This window comes from Balaenoptera borealis (assembly GCF_965194805.1).
Source record: "Balaenoptera borealis genome assembly, chromosome: 15".
NCBI classification, from domain to species: domain Eukaryota; kingdom Metazoa; phylum Chordata; class Mammalia; order Artiodactyla; family Balaenopteridae; genus Balaenoptera; species Balaenoptera borealis.
The window spans coordinates 837,919-857,942 of NC_138871.1; the positions used below are offsets into that span (position 1 = coordinate 837,919).

The 20,024-nt window shown below is 39.2% G+C and overlaps 1 protein-coding gene and 1 long non-coding RNA gene across 18 annotated transcripts in view; one reads left to right on the plus strand and one right to left on the minus strand.

The window, feature by feature from the left end:
* GCC2 (GRIP and coiled-coil domain containing 2) overlaps nucleotides 1–17,539 on the minus strand; it is a 37,889-nt gene extending 20,350 nt beyond the window's left edge. For 8 of the 11 annotated variants that reach the window (XR_014234913.1, XR_014234914.1, XR_014234915.1 and 5 more), the window contains exons 1-10: nucleotides 17,448–17,539; nucleotides 17,278–17,334; nucleotides 16,253–16,337; nucleotides 15,059–15,126; nucleotides 10,965–11,069; nucleotides 7,735–10,191; nucleotides 6,925–6,994; nucleotides 4,305–4,405; nucleotides 4,112–4,210; nucleotides 377–496 (exon numbers count right to left, since the gene is read on the minus strand). Coding sequence is in view for 7 of the 11 variants with exons in the window: in XM_082357315.1 (XP_082213441.1) it covers nucleotides 377–496; nucleotides 4,112–4,210; nucleotides 4,305–4,405; nucleotides 6,925–6,994; nucleotides 7,735–10,191; nucleotides 10,965–11,069; nucleotides 15,059–15,126; nucleotides 16,253–16,337; nucleotides 17,278–17,334; nucleotides 17,448–17,453 (3,168 nt within the window). In the remaining 4 variants the exon portion in view is untranslated. Of the gene's footprint in view, nucleotides 1–376; nucleotides 497–4,111; nucleotides 4,211–4,304; nucleotides 4,406–6,924; nucleotides 6,995–7,734; nucleotides 10,192–10,964; nucleotides 11,098–13,411; nucleotides 13,435–15,058; nucleotides 15,127–16,252; nucleotides 16,338–16,781; nucleotides 17,335–17,447 lie in introns of those variants that run through there. The other 3 variants (XM_082357313.1, XM_082357314.1, XM_082357316.1) reach the window with 3 other exon arrangements.
* A 362-nt stretch (nucleotides 17,540–17,901) lies between these two features.
* LOC309612075 overlaps nucleotides 17,902–20,024 on the plus strand; it is a 69,665-nt gene continuing 67,542 nt past the window's right edge. For all 7 annotated transcript variants that reach the window (XR_014234918.1, XR_014234919.1, XR_014234920.1 and 4 more), the window contains exon 1: nucleotides 17,902–18,041. This is a non-coding gene — a long non-coding RNA (uncharacterized lncRNA). The remainder of the gene's footprint in view (nucleotides 18,042–20,024) is intronic.

Sequence of the window (20,024 nt, forward strand, 5' to 3'; positions counted from 1 at the left end):
ATTGGCATAGCATAAAAAAGTGAAGATTTCAAAATCGATTCCACAGAATGAAAACGTAAAATCAAGAGTAAGTTTAAAACACTGTCACTGTTGATATTAACTTGGTAAACATTACAAGAGACCAGGAGCACTAATAGAGGAAAAGGCGAAAATGAAAAAATGAAAACAAAAACAAGAAACCCAGAAGAACTGAGATTACAGCAATAAGTAAGACGGGATGGTGGCTAGTTTTCTGTCATATTCTTCTCCCAACAGTGGGAAAAAGAAAATAAAGTTTCTGACTATGTATTAATTTTAATTTTTTGTGCAAAAAATATTAGAATTGAAAAATACTTATTACAATTTCCATGTATGCATTTGCTCAGTTTAAAGTTACCTGAAAAGCCATATTCCTTAGTTGTCTTGTAAGGTCTTCTACTTGGTGCTCAAAATTATTAGCCCGTTCTTTCTCCAGATCCAACTGCTCTGACTGCTTATCATATTCCAATACAAGATTCTTCAACAAAAGACAAAAGGATTTAACTTTAGGGTATTATCATACATTCAACCAGCCAGACTGTATTACTGAGCCATCTTAATATAAGATTTATGAGTTCATTCCGGAAGCCTGAAATATTTACCTAGGTTCAACATTCGGCAGAATACCCAATGGCGTTATATAATACAATTAGCATAATCCAGACGACTTTTAGTATGGGTGGGGAAATCTATTAAAGGGAAGAGGATTTAAAATGTATACAATATAGCATCTCCCAGTTATAGATCCTAGTCATCAAAAATAAACTTCTGAAATGTATACAACATTTAAGGAGAGAGGAGAAAAAGTTTAACCTGGTCCCGTTAACTCCACCAAAAGAATTCTGCTGAGGGAGTTGTTTCGGGCCTGGCCTGAGGTGAGGCAGAGGTGCTAATCGAAGAACACAAGAAGACATTTTATACAGTCTCACCCATTGATGCAAAACGTTCATCAATTTCCAAAGACTCTAAAACCAACTGAATTTTTTTCTTTGATATTCCTAGTTGGCCCCTACTCAAGGACAGAATCCTGGGACTGACCTTTGTGCTATACGCCAGCCTGTGGGGCTTTCCTCCAAAATATATGAGAGTCACTGTTTCCAGATTGCCTGTAGTTTGTGTTTCCTCTCCCCGCTTCTTATAAATCCTGTTTTTGCCTTGTTCCTGACTGCTCTCCTGCACAAAAATGAATCCCTGTACAAAATAACTAACAAAATGGTTCTGAGTTTTCCTTGAAAGTGGCCTTCAAAGAAAGTACAGCTTATCAGTTCCTTCATGGATTGTGCCTTTGGAGTCTTCCCCAAGGTCGTCGAGGGTGTAGATGACCTATGTTTTTCCTATGTTATCTTCTAGGAGTTTTATAGCTTTGTGTTTTACACTTATGTCTGTGATCCACTTTGAGTTAATTTTTGTGAAGGTGTAAGGTCTGTGGACAGATTCATTTTTTTTGCATGTGGATGTCCAGTTGTTCCAGCACCATTTGTTGAAGATTATCTTTGCTCCATTGTCAAAGATGAGTTGACTATATTTGTGGTCTGCTTCTAGGCTTTATTCTGCTCCACTGTTCTGTTTCTTTATTCTTTTACCAATATCACCCCACACTGTCTTGACTGCTGTAGCTTTATAGTAAGTCTTGAAGTCGGCTAGGATAATCCTCCCACTTTGTTCTTCTGTTCTTCTTCAATATTGTGTTGGGGACTTCCCTAGCGGTCCAGTGGTTAAGACTCCATGTTTCCACTGCAGGGGGCCTGGGTTTGATCCCTGGTCGGGGAACTAAGATGCCACATGCGCAGCACGGCCAAAAACAAAAAACAAAAAATATTGTGTTGCCTCTTCTGGGTCTGACCTTTATCATTTTCCTTCTCTCTAAAGAACTTTTAACATTTCTTGAAAGGCATGTTTACCAGCAACAAAGTCCCTCAATTTTTATCTGAGAAACTCTACTGCTCCTTCACTTTTGAAGGATAATTTTACAGGGCACAGAATTCTAGGTCGGTGGGTTTTTTCTCTCAACACTTTAACTCATTCCACGTGCTTCTTTTTTGTACGGTTTCTGAGAAGTTGGATGTAATTCGTATATTTGCTCTTCTATAAATAAGGTATTTTTTCCCCTATGGCTTCTTTCAGGACTTTACCTTTGATTTTCTGTAGTTCGAAAATGACTGTTTCGGTATGTACCCCGTGTGGTGTTCTCTGAGCTTACTGGATCTGTAACTTGGCGTCTGACCTTAGTTTGGGTAAATTCTCAGTCATTATCGTGTCAGATATTTCTGTTGCTCTTTCTCTTCTCCTATGGCATTCATTACGCATATGCTATGCTTTGTGCAGCTGTTCCACAGTTCTTGGATGTTCTATTCTTTTTTTCCCAGTCCTTTGAAATACATATTTTAAACAAATAAATTGTTATACCCGGTCTACCTTTGCAGGAGATAATAAATCATATGGCTTCTGAAAATGTAAAGAAGCAAGCTCCTAATGGCTCATAAAAGACAACCCCATATATGAATTTCAAAGAAGTGTTTTTTAAAAAATGGACTTATATCTTTACATATTAAGGATACTAACCCCCTGTCATATTTTCATATGTCAATTTTATATTTTATCTAGTTCAATTTGTCTTTTCCCTTGTAACTTCTTTAACTGCTTTTAAGTTGAGAAAAGTATTTTGTATCCAGAGCTCGAATGATCAAGTATTTTATTCTAGGTTTTAAAAAAATCGCTTTCATTTTTGACAAAACTGCAGAATTTATTTTGGTGTGTGGCATGAAGTAAAAATCTAACCAAATTTTCCTGAAGTAGTTTTCTGATTCCTTCTGCATTGGCTTCTCTGTTTTCAAATCTTACTGGAGTTGCATAGCTTAGCTGGTGAAAGAACAGATCTGGAACCAGACTGCTTGAATCCAACCCCAGCTCTACTAGTTACTTGCTCTGTGACCTCCGTGCCTCTGATTCCTTACCGGTGAATCAGCAACGTTAATAACATACTTATCACACACATATCAGGTGTGATAAGACATGTAAAGCACTTAGAAGAGTGCCTGGGGCCTGTAAATGCTTGTTTTTATACACAAGTCTCTGTCTTCTTCTTTTTTTTTTTTTAAGATTTTTTGATGTGGACCATTTTTAAAGTCTTTACTGAATCTGTTACAATATTGCTTCTGTTTTGGTTTTTTGGCCCCAAGGCATGTGGGATCTTAGCTCCCCGGCCAGGGATCGAACCCACACCCCCTGCATTGGAAGGCAAAGTCTTAACCACTGGACCGCCAGGGAAGTCCCCAGAAGTCTCTGTCTTCTGTTCAATTAATCTGCCTTATTTTTGCATCAGAACTGTATCACATTATGTAGTTTTATAATAAATTTTAGTGTCTGGTAGAGCAAGATGTCAATTTTCTCTTTTCACTTAGTCTCATTAAAGTTCTTCCTGAAATTTCATTTTTTTGGACTACTTTGGTATTTTCTTCTTTCCATCAAATCCCACTTGACTACTGGCCACTCTACTCCCCCTACCCGCCTTTACTTTTCCACACAGTATTTTCTTGGATTTTTGTCTGCCACTGGAATTTAAGTCCCAAGCAGACAGGAACTCCGTCTACTTGGTTGACCGCCGTCTCCCCAGTAATCAGTACTTAGCCTGGCTGTATAAATATTTGAATGCATAAAGAAATATAATGGTACTCTCTTATTTTTAATTCTTATATTTTTTTATAATAGATTCTCATGTTATTTAGGTAGACAAGCAATATTGCCTTCAAATGTTTTCACTTTCGTGTTAGACATGTCTAACTTTCACATTTATTCATTTGGCCAGAAGACTATTAAATAATAACAGTAACGATAGCCATCTTTTTTGTTACTGATTTTATTTGGAAATCCCAAAACAGAAATTTAGTTTTAAAAAACAATAGCTTAAAGGCATATTTAAAGCTTAGCCACTTAAAATCTGATACTAGGATGATACATTACACAAAAAAATTGAAAAAAAGATTTACTAAAAAATACAAGGTGATTATGTTATGGACAAGAGTTTTACATTCCTAGTGCATTCCTTAACTTAGAAGTTACAAATATAACTTGTTATTAAAGTAACTATTTTTACCTTATAGCTTTCTGCTCCTTGAATGAGATCTCTCATGGAAGTAGACACCTGATCCCTTTCTGAGCGAACAGATTCAAGTTCTTCCCGTAGCGTCTGGGCCTATTTTAAATATACAATAGTTTTTTTATGTAGAGACAAACTTGATTTTCTAACATGTAAGTTCCTTAAACGTTGCCTTTTTAAGTCACCTTACCTCTTTTCTGCTAGAACCTAGTTCTTTCTTTGCCTTCACAGCAACTAGTTTTAATTTCTCTATTTTCTCCTCTTTGTCTTTGCATTCTTCTTCCAGATATGCTAAAAACATACAATGAAACAATTATCTATAGACTCAAAGGAAAATAGCGAAAATACTCCCATTATTTACTTACTTTAGCCCTAGAAATGGATCTTTAATCTGGAACACAAAATCTGCAATCTGAGATTAAAAGTAATAAAGTAAAAGCAAAATATTAATATCTAGTTTTTAAAGTAAAAGCTTACTTATTTTCTAAATGAGGCAAACAATGTAAACAATTTTCATTTTCTTCAATCTTCCACAACAGCCTACTGTTTTTTTTTTTTTTTTGGCCATGTCACATGGCATATGGGATCTTAGCTCCCTGACCAGGGACAGAACCCGTGCCACCTGCAGTGGAAGTGCGGAGTGTTAACCACTGGACTGCCAGGGAAGTCCCAGCCTACTGTTTTTAGCCATTTCATAAGTGTCTAGGAACTGGAGAGGCTGGCAGGACTCCTTTAACAGTAGAAGATCTCCTGGAGACGCAGGTATGCTAGGCTTTCAGGTGGTGACGTGCACATCAGGATCAAGCAGAGGAGATATCAGATGCACTTAAACATTTATGATCCATAGGCACATGCCTCTTGGTTGGTGGGTCTGATTTTTACAGCTGAACTTGCAATCTGCTTACATGTCCAATCTGGATCTCTCCCGTAACCTCTCTAGCCATCTCCCCGACTTAAACGCCAGTGTTCCAGATCTTACTTCTTGGTATCTCTGCTTAACTTCAGCTATGATCTGAATTTCTGTCCCTGCTTCTTCATCCAGGGCTCACAGCCGTGTTCACTTATGCTGCCCTCCTCTGGCTGCGACAGGTGCACTGTCTGTGCACGTAGCACAGGCCACGTGTGCCACTTCTGCATGTCATCTCGCACATTCTCACCTACTCAGGCATCAGTGTAGCAATTCTCCCCTCGTGTGCAGCAAATCCCCCCCCAACAGATTTCTTCCCAACAGTTTACAAACATGCAGTAAGAAAAATATCACCAAGAGATTAAGGTCAGGAACAAAGAGTGGAAGCAGCTAAAGAGGGGAGGGGAGGGTCATAATAGGACAGGTGAAACATCACACAAAGAAAGGCAAAAGAGCACATCTCCCCTCTGGACACTGTCCCATGTCTTCTTTCTTTTATAGCAAAACTCCTTCTAGGCGTGGTCTATACATGCCCTCACGTTTCTCTTCCCCCATTTTCCCCTTGAACCTACTTCAACCAGGCTCTGGCTTCGGTACATCGTGGCAAGTGTTATCAAGTCGCCAATGAGCTGGATGCTGCTTGGCTCGGGTTAGCTCTGAGTGCTAGTGTGACCCTTCTTCCCTCCTCAAGCACTTCCTCCACCTGTACTTCATCTGTCTTAGCTTCAAAGACATCGTATGCTCTGGGCTCTACCTCACCGGCTGTTCCTTCTCATTCTCCTTGGTTGTTTCTATCTTTCTGACTTTTGACAGAGAACTGTCTCTGGGCCTCGTCTTTTTTCCTACGCTCACTTCCTTGGGATCGCAACCTCGTGGCTTTTAATGCCCACTGTGTTAAGCATGGAGTTTTATCTGGTCTAACCCTCTCCCCATTAACTCCGGATTTGCACAGTTAGTAGTCTACTCGACATCTCCAGTTGGGGTGGTAATCAAGTTTCATTTGCCTAAGACTGAACTCATGCTCTCCCCTAACCCGACCTTCCCCAGTCACCCATTACAGAAAACTGTGGGTCATTCCAAATTCTTTCAACCACCCGTCCCCTCTCCCCCGCCAATCCCACTGGGCATTCAACTGAGGAATTATGGGTACATCACACAACACTTTTTTAAGTTTGTTTCTCCATCTTAAAATGGGAATAAAAGAGCTACCTCCTAACATTACTCTGAGGAATAAATGGGTATGGGGAAGTCCCAGCTCTTCTGCACAACACACACCAGCCCTCTCATGCTCAGACTCCTGCCTCTCCAGAATTTCCTAGGAGGCTCCTGGACGTCATGGATGTTAACGTTCAAGCACCTGCTGTTCCCTCCTGCTGCAGCACCTTTCTCCTCGTGTCAAATTTCTCATTCTTCAACACACAAGTACAGCCTATTCTGTGATGTTTTTCCTAACTCAAAACGAGCAGTTAATCATGTCTTCCTGTACTGTCACCAGCGTACCCTGTCCACACTCCAAAGTACTGCAGTAACAGCCCCTTCTTGCAGTGAGTTCTTTGAAGACACGGTCTGTGTGGTGTGTATCTTAGCCCCCTTCCTATTACCAGTGCCTAGGTAGTTGGGCATTCAAATAAGGTTGCTAAATGCATGAAAAATCCAAAACCAATCATGGAACCATTTATAAATGGAATCACATCACTCCTTTGGATTAAACAATAGAAAATGAGAGCTTTGAAAGGGAAGGCAAGCAGATGGCAGCAGGGCAAGAGTGGGGGCATCAGGAAGAGAGAGCTACTCATCATGTTTTTAACAACTCATTAATTGGTGACAATACTTCCCAATCTATTCTAACACTAAAAAGAATCTGTGTAATTAACTGTGACAACATATGCAAAACCATAGTTACCTATTTTTTCTTCAAACTCTTTTACTGAAGGTTGATCACTTTCTACAGAAGGTGATTTCTCTAAGGAATCCTAGATTTTACAGGAAAAACAAAGACAATCACTGCATTCCCCATGATGTACTGGCCGTCATGTTAAGCATGAAAAAAATCATTATCAAAGAGAATTCATACAAAAAGCAATTTGGTGAACAGTCTTTTTCTTACCTTGATAGACCAGGTAATTCTGACCTTATCATGCATGTAGCATGATGTTTTTTTACTATAAACATAGTATAGGTCATGTTTTTTACTATAAAAAACAGCAATATCCAAGACCAAGACGAACCACCCAGCAGATATCAAATACATAATGCATTAAGGAAAAGATTAAATGATGATTATAGTTTATCCTGTCATGATTTGGGGAAAAAACCCTAAATTTTTGGTTAAAATTAAATACCACTTTAGTCTACATTTTTGCTCAACAGTGCTCTTTAAGTTAATATGCATACCACACAAGGATGAAATTCAAATTTTTCCATGTTTACTTGTAGCTTTGCTGGTAACTAATTATACAGTTTTAACATTTAACCCCCTAATCATCTAATCTTATATAAAAACAAAATTCTAAAATGATCTAAAACCAAAAAGTGCTCACTGTGATAAAGTGTGATGTGAAAATGTTTAATGTACTTTCAGAAATATGCATTTGATCTTAAATGCTAAAAATTTACTTCTGACTTCAAAGTGCAATAATATATATATTTTCTAGAGTCTATGACTAGAACTAAGAATTTATTTTAAAATCAGTAAAATGCAAATTAATAGTACCTTTAACGATATCAACTCTGCTCTCACATCTTGCAATTCTGATTCTTTTTGTTCTAGTAATGGCCTTAGGTTTTCAAGTTCCTTTATAAAATATTTTTCTTCTTCATTATGGTTTTCATTTTTGCTACATAATTTTTGAGATAATTCATCAACTTGAATTAGGAGATTCTGATTTTCAAGCCTTGTTTGTTCGTTAGCATTCTTCATTTCTAGAAGATCAGACTGCAGGGCCTCTTTTTCCAAGACGGTTTCTTCTAATTCTTTCCTTAAGAGAGCTTTCTCTAGCTCATGGTCTCTTAGTAAAGACCTAAGTTCCTCACATTGAATCACATTCTCTTCTTGGAGGAACTTAATCTCTTTTTCTAACTCTGCTACCCTTTTACCATACTGGAAGACCAAGTTGTGTTTTTCTTCATTTATTTTAGCTAAGGATTCACCTACAGCTTGTAGGACATTTACAACATCTTGTTCTTCACTTTTTTCTGAAACTTTTGACTCCATTTGTTCAAGAAAACCACACAACTGAGTTTTGAGAAATAACTTCTGAACTTGCTCATTTTCCAACAGTTTATTTAAATTATCTCTTTCTTCAACTGTTAACTGAAGTTTCTTTTCTAATTCAGAAATCTGCTCCTTCAGCATAAAATCTCCTTCTTTTTGAGACAGGAGAGCTTCCAAATCCCTGCTCAACTGGTTCTTTTCTGAACTCAGTCTACTATTTTCCTCATGAAGAGACTTCACTTCAGATGACACTGCTTCCTGGTCTTCAGAGAGAGTTTTCAACTGAGCCATAAGCTTTTCCAGTTTTTGGTCCTTTTGATCCTTTTCTTCTAAGGTTTCTTCTAGTCGTGCTGTTAAATCGTTTACCTTTTGTTCTAGCTCACTGCTGTACTGGGTAGTCTGCTCCACTTTCTCCCTGGGTCCTACAATCAACCTTTCTTCCCTTTCACATTTGTGATAGACAGTCTCCACCTCTTCATGATAACTTTTAATTTTACTTATGAGATCATCTTTTTCCTCAGTAAGAGAACTTATCTTTGCTTCAAATTCTTGTAACATGGTATCTCTCTGACTGAGACTAACTAAATACACTTCATTCTTTTCTTGAAGGTTCTTTATGGTATTTTCAAGTTCTGGTACAAATTGTTGCTGTGTTAATAACTTTTCATTTTCTCTCTGGAGACGATTCACAGTTTCAAGAAGAGCATCTTTTTCATTAAATGCAGTTCTGAGCTTCTGCTGAAGTTCATTAACATCAGATGCTTGCTGTTGCTTCATTGATTCAAACTCTTGACTTATTTTTCCAGCAGATTCCCCCAACTCTGTTTGTAAAATTTCCATAATCTCTCGTAAACTCTCATAATTTAAAATTGCTTCTTGCTTTTCTTTTTGTAGGTTTTCACACTGTTCCTTAACACCCTGTATTTCAAACATCAATGTTAATTTTTCTTTTTCTGAACCTGACAAAAATGCCTCATTTAGTTCTGATATTTCTTTTTGATGTTGTTCCTTAAGACTCTGTACTTCTTTGTTATGTTGTTCTACGGTACAGCAAAATTGTTTATTTGAATCTTCTAGCTCAGATTTTAATTTTTCAATTACACACCCCTGCTCTTCTTTAGCTAGTAATAATTCATTAATTTTAAACTCTAAATCTTCCCGTTCGTGAAAAAACTCATCCTTTGTATGCTGGGCATCAATTTCAAGTTTTAATTTAAGATTATTCATGTAAGTTAACTCGTCTTTTAAGATGCTATGTTGAGACTTCAGTTCTTTTAGGGTATCTTCTAAGTGTTTGACTTTTTCATTTACTGCTTGTTCTACACGAGTATCTTCCTGTAAGGGCAAAGAACACATTTGATTTTCCTGGTCTGCGTTTTCTAATTCACATTCATATTTCTCCTGAAGGTTCTTCTCACTTGCCTCACACTGTTTGACTAAGTTCTCCTTTAGCTGGTTTAAATGATTTACTTCTGCTTCGTGTTCTTTAGCAGATGCTTCAATTTGGCACTTCAATTCTTTCACCTCTTCTTGGTGTGTAGATTTCAACCGTAAAAGTTCTTCTTGCAAACTATTAATTTCTTTTCGGTACTGCTGAGAATTAGCCTCAATGACTCCTTGGAGATGAGTAATTTCTTGCTCCTTTTCATTTGTGGCAGCTTCTAACTGCTTTTGCAGACATAAAATTTGCTCCTCAAAGGCTGGCTTAATTTTCTGAATCTCTTCCTGTAGTTTTTTAACATTATCTTCAGAATCACTCTGAAATTTGATTTGTTCTGAAAGCTCTAATTGTTTTTTTGCTGCTTCCTCCAGTTCCTTTTGCCAACCAGCTTTATCGTTACTGTATTTGGAATGTACTGCCATTAATTCACTTTTCAAATTTTCCATTTCTTTTGCATAGTTTCTTTCTGATTGTTCAAACTCCTTATGCACATCTTCCAACTTAGTTACAGAATCCTATAAAAGTAAGCACACAAGAATTATTTAAGACAAAACAAACCCCTGCCCTCAGGAAAAATATTAGACACAGGCTCAAAAAATAAGAAATGAGCAGAAATGTACATAAAGAAATACGATACTGAGATTCCAAGAATTCTGCTTAGAAGCTCTGACTACCTTAAGCAGTACTAAATAGGTTACTCAAAGCAATAACTAAAAGCTAGGAAATCTCTGAATTTAATTTTCCTTTAAATGGTAATAAATTATGTAAGTTGTATTAAGTCATAGGCTTTAATGAATATCTCCTGAATAGAGTAATATAGCTTTTGGGAGAAAATTAGCACAGACCCAAAAGACACTTGAATATCCTAGAACTGAACAGACAACTTTTCTTTTCCTTTCCTTTCCTTTCCTTTCCTCCCTCTCTTTCCTTTCTTTTTCTTCCTTCCTTCTTTCCTTCCTTTCTTTCTTTCTTTCGATAACATTTAGAGTATGTGTGACAATCAACTTATTTAAATAGGTAATTTTTCATAAAATAGGTATTTTTTCCCATTTTTACTAAAGAATGATATTACAACTAAAATGAAGATTAAACAATGGAACAAGTAAATGTTAGCTCTATGTAGTTGAGTGATTTCAGTTATTTTTCTTTTTAAATATCAATCTGTTTCCTTGTCTGTAAATATTACAGTTAAAATCAGATCAGATGCTTTTTAAGGTCTTGGCTCTAAAATGCATAGCTATACTATATAAGTTAATAAAAAGCAAAATAAATTAAAGTGTTGCTTTACCTCAACCTCTTGCTTCATTTTAATATTTTCCTTCTTCAAAGAAACACACTGTTGCTCAGTCTCTGCTTTTTCCAAAAGAATAGCATCCAGACGTATGGTCAATGCCTGTTTTGGAACAGGATGATTTGTTTGCCTGAGGTTAAAAATGGTGGATTGACTTCATGCAAAATTATCTCCTCACCTTTTCCAAACCATGCTAAAGTAAGAATATTTAAAAAGCTATATACATAAGAGCAAAGAAAAAAGGAGAAAAGACATGAGGGTATGAGAAATTTCAATATATCTTTGGAAAACTGAAAGTGGAGGACGTGGAGGACGTGAATTAGAAAGAAGAAGAAAGCTATAACCTAAGGGCTCGTGCTGGGAAACACATGAGAAGCTGGCAAACACTCATTAGCAAACTAAATGCTCAGGAACTGGAGAGTCAGGTTCAAAAATCGGATTGACTGACAATCTCAATGGGGCGTGCTCAGAATAATGGGCAAGAAATCACCAGTGTCCCCCCTCCCCCAGAGAAAGTTTACCTCTTGCAGAAATGAAGCAGGAAAGGAAGTTAATGAAGTGGAAAATAGAAGAGCCAAGAGTCAGTTCTTTGAAAAAACAAAAGCTAACAAAATAGACTTCTTGTAAGACTGATCAAGAGAAGACAGAAGTCACAAACAATATTATGAATAAAAGGAGAACCTATCTATATATAAATTACAGATTATACAGTTAAGAAGAATATTATGATTATTAATCTGCCAATCATACTGAAAAGTAAAATGGTATGGAAAAAAATTCCTAGAAAAATGTAACTCAAGAAAAAAAATTAAAAAGCATCATCAATACTATTACTACTTAAAAATCAAACTAGTGATTTAAAATTGTCCACCAAAGAAAACAGGAGGAATAGATAGTTTTATAGGTGAGTTCTATCAAGCTTTCAAAGAACAGATTATCCCAATTACATATGAATTTTTTCAGACAAAACAAAAAGCAAGAATTCTCAAGTTATTCTACACAATTGGCATAACTTGATAACATTATGCAAGGACTTTACAGACAGGAAAATCACAGACCCATTTCACGTGAATTTAGATAAAGTTAATCTTAAACATTAAAACCGAGATAAAATCCTAAACAAACCTTAGTCAACTATCACTCCAGAACTGCCTCTGAACTTCTTTTGTGAAATAATAAAGAAAAACTCTGTTGTTCAAAAATACAAAAACAAAGCAGATGTAGAAAATATTTAGAGTTCTATACCAAGTTATAGCTATTATTCAAACATGAGAGTAGAATAAAGCCACTTTTAAATACAAGATGACAAAAATTTTCCTCCTATGCATCTGTTGTTAGGAAGCTGGAGAAGGACATGCTCTACCAAAATGAGGTTATCCAAGAAAGTGAATGACCTGTGACCCAGCAAACAGGGTGGGGGGCCAACACAGGAAAGCAGTATAATTCCCTGAATCATGGCAAAAGGCCGACTCCAGGAAAACCACAGCAGACCTGGAGAACAACCAGACCAAATTAGCACAGGACAGAAGGCTTTAGGAGGCAGGTGTCCAGAAAAAAATGTAAACGGTTATTTGATGTGTTTGACCAGTTGGAAAGTAGGAGTCATTGTGAAAGATAGCGAAATTTTCATCTGTTATAACAGGAAGTTAATAGCTAAGTGTCCCACCAAGGGATAAATCAAGGAAAAGCAGTATAAGCATATTATTCAGAAATAGAGAGATAATTTCCATAAGCTATTTAGAATTATAAGTTATTTAGTTGTTAGTACTATTTCTAAATCATGAGCATATATTGCTTTTGTTAAAACAATTTTAGTTTTAAAATTAGTTTTTTCACATTATATAGTATTGCAATGTAAACTTCTGTTTGGTATATTATCAGGGGAAGCCTGAAAACATTAATAATTTTAGGAGATATACAGAAGGCATTATCTGAAAGCAGCTATAAATATCCTTAAAGACTAGAGGCACAAAATGGACAGTTATTTCCTAGGAAATACAAATTTGATTCCAGCAAAGAGAAAACAACAAGAGTGATACATTCTAGAAATTCCGCATCTTGACATGTAATTTTTACCTTTCTCTTGCATTTGGAAGCAGCATATAAGTTCAATGTAATACCATACACCTCAAATTTTGACATGGAAAATATGGGTTTTTATTCCTCTTTTTAAAAAGTCAAATATGCCAGGTTTGCAATAAAACTTTAGATGTATTTCAATGCACTAGAAGATGACTATCAGAAATTTTAATAACTAGAACTTGTAAAAAGCCATACATTTTTATGAAGGACAGAAAATTCTATATTCAAAGCCATGTTTTTCCAGTGTACTTTTCCCAGTGAAGAGATAAAACATAGCAAGAAAGTCTTCTCCCTTTTCCAGAGGTGCAGAGGACATATTACATTGCAGTACATGATTTTCCTAAAACAGAAAACTTACTTACAGCAACTGAATAACTGATGCACAGCTCCTTGAATCACTCCCCAATGTAATTTTCTCATTAACACTGGAAACCAAAGATTTCATTCTCATTTAATTTTACCAACCTTTACTTTCTGAGACTTGAGTGGTCAGGATAACATGCTTTAATATTAAATTAATAACCTGAAAGGTAAAGTTAGCTAACTGAGAGAAATTTTCTACTCTTAAATTTTTAGGAGTAGTTTTGACAGAAGGGGAGAATACATTGATAAGGAGGAAATAAGGGACAGATATTTGAATATTCTGAAATGCAACAGCATGAAAAGTATTTTAAGGGCTAAGAGTTAACTGATCCAAAATTAGAACAGAATCTCTGGAGTGCTCTTTTCAAATACAAAAACCTCCTTTTTAGTGTGGGTGTGCATGAATGTATGTATGTATGTATACATGTGTGTAGAAAATATCCCCCAAATAATATATGGTAATAATAAAACCATTGAGTACTTATGTGACAGATCCAGCTCTACGTACTGTAGGTACTAACTCATAATACAACGCTATGAAAGTAGGTCTTATTATTATCCCTAGTCTACAGGTGAAGGAAGAGAAAGAAGTTAAGAAACTTAGCCATGGCCACGCAGCTGGTGTGTGGCACAGCGGGGTCTGAAGATCTGAATCAGGCGGTCTGGCTCCACAGTCAGTGCTCTTTAACTACATGCAGTTGTGCTTTTGCTATCACTAATTAAGGAAATACATAGTGACCAAATAAACAAAACCATTACGAATTCAGTAATGCTTAAACCAATCAGCACATCACGAATCCAAATGGTACCTGTGCACACCATTCAGGACTCATACACTGTTTTAGCTCAATGAAGAACAAAATGGTAGTGCAAGGTATGCACAGAGATTTAAAGACTCCTGGTAGTAGCTTCCTGGGAGTCCCTCAGTTGTGCATGGCTCACAAGTCGGGAGACTAAGATAACATATAATCAAAGAATAGACAGATACCATGACTCAAATTACAAATATGCAAAAGCAAGGAAAAAAACTTCTGCAGAGCTTTGAGAAGCAAAGAAACTTTAAAGAAGGTAGGCCAAATGGGGGAAGGAAAAGCATTTAATTACCTTAAGGGCACATAAGTAAGAATGAGCAACTCAAGGCCTTAAACAGGGGATAACAATATAAAAACAACATTCTATCATCTGACGACAATATGTAGAAGTAAAAGAGAAAGAGAGCCCAGTTACGGGTCATCAAGGTAAGTATGGTTAGCAAGTAAGACATGACGTGTTTAACAAAGAACCATGGGAATGGAGAGAATCATCAAAGTCCTGAGCGTGGCGGGGTTTTCTGATGGGGAGAGGGAAGAGCAGGCCTGAGACTGAAGCAATAACCATAATTACAGAGTGTGTAAAGGATGACAAGGACAGAAAGGAACACCACTTCAGAACAGAAAGGGACGCAGAGGTCATTCACCTCTCTTTTTACAGTCAACCAGAAAGGTGAAGCATGTAACCAAGGGCAGAGAGGAAGTGGAACAAAAGGTTCGGGAGCCCGATAGCGCTCAAGCAGGCTGACAGCCCTCAAGGAAATCCGATTAATCATCGGGCATCTCCTCTAAATAAAGAAATGAAAATTAAAGCAATACGCACAACTGTTTCATTACCTTAATAATATCATCAGTTTCTCCAGCAACAGGTTTCGATCTCAATTCTTCAATTTCTTTCTCCAATTCTAAACAATTAAAAAAATAAAAAAGATACTAGTTCAGAAATGAAGAAAATAATTACTGGCTCAAGTGATAAGTACACTCTTAAAAAAAAATCACTATAAATTAGAACACATTTAAGAAGCAGCAGATATTTTGAGAAAGCACTAAGTTCACCCAGCATTACCTTTTATTTTCCTTTTTATTATGGAAAACTCCAAACGAATTAAAAAACCCAGAGAGAATAGTGTGATTAATCTCTATGCTCCAACATCTTGGTTTAATAATTACTACATGACCAACCTTGTTTCATCCCAACCTGTATTCACTTCCTCCTTCCCCTCTTGTCTTATGCATCCTGATACTTTTGAAGCAAATCCCAGACATTATTTCAGCTGTAAATAACTTCTTACTGTATAATCTTAAAGCAACAACTAACCTCATATTAAACACACATGTTAATCTATTTCATCAACTCATGTCTAGGTCTGGAGCCTAGAACATCTTTCCAAATAAATTACTCTCTTATCATAAGCTGATCCAACCTCCAGAAACACAGTTTGACCTTTTCTAGTAGTAAATAAGTCTTGGCTTTTAGGCTGGGCAGTTAAGTTACTGAAAATTCAAGAGCTCACCTACACATATTAAAAAAGGATACTAATATCTTTGTCTTTTTGGAATATAAAGAAAGGGAAACTGAATAGGCAATCAACCAGCTTCAGTAAATAAATATACTTCAAAATTCCAGGAATAGAAATCTTTTACTACTTTACTTGGGGCCTCTTCTTACTTCCTTGGGCTCAGAACTTCATGTCTCTAACATTTCAACTGGCAACTCTAGAAAAAAATGCTTTACTCAGAAGAATATACGATCCACATGAGGAAAAAAAAAAGTGCTGAACTTTAACAAACTGTTTCTTAAAATCCTCCTCCCTGACTTTATTAATTCAAAGGTAACTGCAGTTTAGGGATATGAGATAATAAAAAATATCAGAAGCAAACTTTAGAATGTTAAGTAATAACAGATTCCACTACACTAATATTATTGGATTCACTGATAAACAAAACAAGCCAATGTACTATTAAAAAACTAACAGTTGTAACCATGATTAAACAAGATTGCGGTCAACATGAATATTTTCAACCCAATACCTGTACATCTTGATTTAGCTTTCTGTATTAGCAGCATCTGCTTCTTGGCAAACTTGATAAGATCTTCCTTGGGCAATGTTTCCAGCTGGAAGAGGCAGGGATGTTACCAATTTGCGAGAATTCATGTTTCTACTATACCACAAAAAAGAAACATAAAGTCTGCCTAAAAATAAAAAACATCCTATTGAATAGATCTTTATGTCAACCAAACACCACATTTTTTTTTTTTAAACACATTTTTTTAAGATTAGCAAATGCAAGTTTCACTCAATAACTATTAGCTCGGCAACTACTATGAAACGTAGAGAAAATCGCACGTATCCCCTTACGTTACAGATATCCTTGTTAAGACACTTTTTAGATCTTGATTAATTGCAAAATTAGGGAACTGGGACTAATTCTACGTAAAGTTCCTTAGATCTGTAAAATTGCTTCGTCCTATTCAAGGCTGAAAGGAGTCTCTGGCCACATGAAAACACGTAAGCCTAATTACAGCAGTAAGATGAATCAGGGTGCGTTTAGGCTTTACCTAAAAATCAGGGAAAGTTCCTTAACCCCTGCAGGCTCAGTTTTCTTAGGCGTAAAGCTGGGATAACCACGTTATTTATCTCACGGTTACCGTGAAGCTTCAATGCAGCCGAGTGTTTGGGCGAGTGTCTCAAAGTCAGCTTGAAACAATAAACCTCGGCGGCAAGTCCCCAACTCCTGGGCGCCCGTTCAGGGCCCCAGCGGTGACCTGTGCTCACATCAGCGGAGGCGCCAGCAGAGCCGAGCCCGGGACGCCAGCCCACCGCTCGGACCTCACAAACCAGACGGCTTCGTCTAACGTTGGGAAACTGCGGAATCTCTCAGCAGCGCTGAGCGGGGCGGCAAGGAGACGAACTCAGGCTTCACACCAGGGAGCTCCGAGAGGAGGGACTAAACGCGCGACCGCGACAGCTCAGGCCGAGAGCCCGGAGGAAAGCTGTCCCCCAGGGAGCCCCCTCCCCTCCCGGCAGGACCCCGCCGCTCCGGCGTCTCTTCACCTTGGATTTCCCGGTTCCAGGAGCGGCCGGCGAGGCCACCCCGTCGTGAACAGGCTCCTGCAAAACACAACGAAAGCCAGCCGGTCACATGCGGCTGTGCGGACCCCGGCGGGCGGGGAGGGCAGGCGGGGAGGGGCGGTGGTCCCTCGGCCCCCGGGATCACGCGTTACCTCCATGGCCACCCGCTGCCCGCACTTCCGCCCGCCGCCTCCCACGGAGCCCCGCCGCGGGTCAAAGGTCGCGCTTCTCCGCCGGCCCCGCCCCCGCGTCTCCAAGGCCGCGGCCCGGCGGCGCTTCCGCTTCCGCCTCGGGAGGTGGCTCCCCGCGCGCTCCGCCTCGCCCCCGGGCCGGCCCGCGATGGGGCGGGGCGTGGAGGGGCGGGCCCGTGGGCGGGGCCCGGCGCGCCACCAGGGCAGTGGGGGGCCCGGCCCCTCCTGGGAGGGTCGGGCGTTGTGGGACCGCGCGCGCTCAGGCGGCCGCCCTAGTCTCCTGTCCCCTCACCTGTCCCCTTAGCTGTCCCATCTCCTGTTCCCTCTCCTGTCCCTCACCTGTCCTATCTCCTGTCCTCCTGTGCCCTCAGCTGTCCCCTCAGCCCCCCTCAGTTCCCCCAGAGGCCCTTAGCCTCGGAACGGGCGCGTGGCTGTGCCCTGCGGCTGCAGGAGGCCGAGGGGACGAGGCGCAGCTGCTCCTGAGGTGAGTGGGTGACCGCAGAGCGGGAGCGCTGTCCCGCCTGGCAGCCTGGACGCCGGCCCTCCTCCTGGACGGTGAGTAGTCCCGGCGCCCAGCCCCGCTCCGGGTGGACGGGCGGGTTGGGGACCTGTGCTGACACCTGCCTTTCGTGGCCGGTAGCTCTTTCTTTGAGCGGGACTGAGGAAACAGGCCCGAGTGGGGGGACGCTGGCCGGGGGAGGGAGGCGGCCTGGGGGCCCCCGCCCGGTGGGGACGGGCGGCGCCAGGATGGTCCGGGGCGAAGACGTGCTGCCGCAGCCGGTGCCTCCCCTCCGCTCCGTGAGCCACCAGCCTGGCACTGGCTGTCACTTGTCACGCCCTGACGCAGGTTGTGGGATGAAGTTTGCCAGTTTGGGGAAAGGATCCCCCTGCAGTGAGCTGGCTTCGGAAAATGCCCGTAAATCTGGACACTGGGCGGGGTTGTAAAATGAGTGACTTTCCTCGGGACTAGAGAAATAGTCTCGGACAGCTTTTTGGAAAAATCACGAGTAATTCGTGAAAGCCACCAAAGTTCTCAATGTTTACATGGCAGTGAATACCGTTAAGGAAGAGTGACTAAATGCGTTGGCAGGTCGTGTTGGTGAAACTCGAGACTTTGAGCACCTTTTGGAGAAAAAGAGGACTTTCTGTTGCCCCCTCTCCATCTAGTCCGTTGCCTTGTATATATATTCATGCATTGCACTGCATGAAGACTTAATTGAATCTGTGAATTAATTGATACAGAAACCAATCAGCAGGACAGAACCTAAGATCACTGGTCATTTTCTTCTGGGTTTTGAGGCAACTTAGAACTGAGACTACAGGGATTTTGTTGTATCTATTAACATCAAGGACGTTATAGCATTTGTTTTTTCCCTTCCAGTATGGGATCCAGGCTAGAATCAGGTTTTGCATTTAATTGTCACATCTGCTTAGGCTTCTTTAATCTGGAACACTTCCACAGCCTTTCTTTGTCTTTTATAAAATGGACCGAAATTTTGACCAAAATTTTGGTCAAATTTTGGACATTTTTGACATTTTATAAAACAAAACCAAAAAAAGCCCCCAAACAACCGAACTCATAGATACAGAGAAGAGATTGGTGTGGCAGAGGCAGGGTGTGGGAGTGGGCAAAATGGGTGAAGGGGGTCGAGAAGTACAAACTCTGATTTATGAAGCAAATAAGTCCGGGGATGTTGTGCGCAGCATGGTGACTACAGTTAATAATACTCTACTGTATACTTGAAAGTTGCTAAGAGAGTCGATCTTAAAAGTTCTCATCACAAGAAAGAAATGATGGATATTTACTAGACTTATTGTGATGATCATTTCGCAATACATACAAATATCAAATCATTATATTGTACACCTGAAACTAATGTTATATGTCAATTATATCTCAATTAAAAAAGGAATAAGAAATTTGGCAGTTTTGAAGTCTTCCCCACCTTTTATTTTATTGTTTCAATTAACGTACAGTAATATTATCTTTCCTTTTGGCATACAGTTCTTTGAATTTTAATACATGTACAGACTCTTGTAATCACTGGCATAATCAGTCCACAGAATAGTTCCATTACCCTCATCCTACTGCATCGTGGCCGACACGCCTCCCGTCCCTAAGCTCTGACAACCATCATCTATTCTTCATCACTATCACTTTGTCATTCATGAATGTCATATAAATGGAAACAAACCTTTTGAGACAGGCGTCTTTTCCTCAGCAAAATGCCTTTGAGATTCGTTCAGGTTGTCTCATTTGTCAATAATTTGTTGCCTTTCATCGCTAACTGATATTCACTGTACGGTTGTGCCATTATTTATCCATTCACCAACTGCAGGACATTTGGGTTCATTTCGAGTGTTGGGGTAATTATGAATAGAGCCACTGTAAACATTCACGTACAGAGCTTTGTGTGGACATAAGTTTTTATTTCTCTAGGGTAGAGACCTAGGAGGGGAAATTGCTGGGTTCTATGGTAAGTACATGTTTAACTTTTTAAGGAACTGCCAACTGTTCTTCCTGATCATTACCCAGCA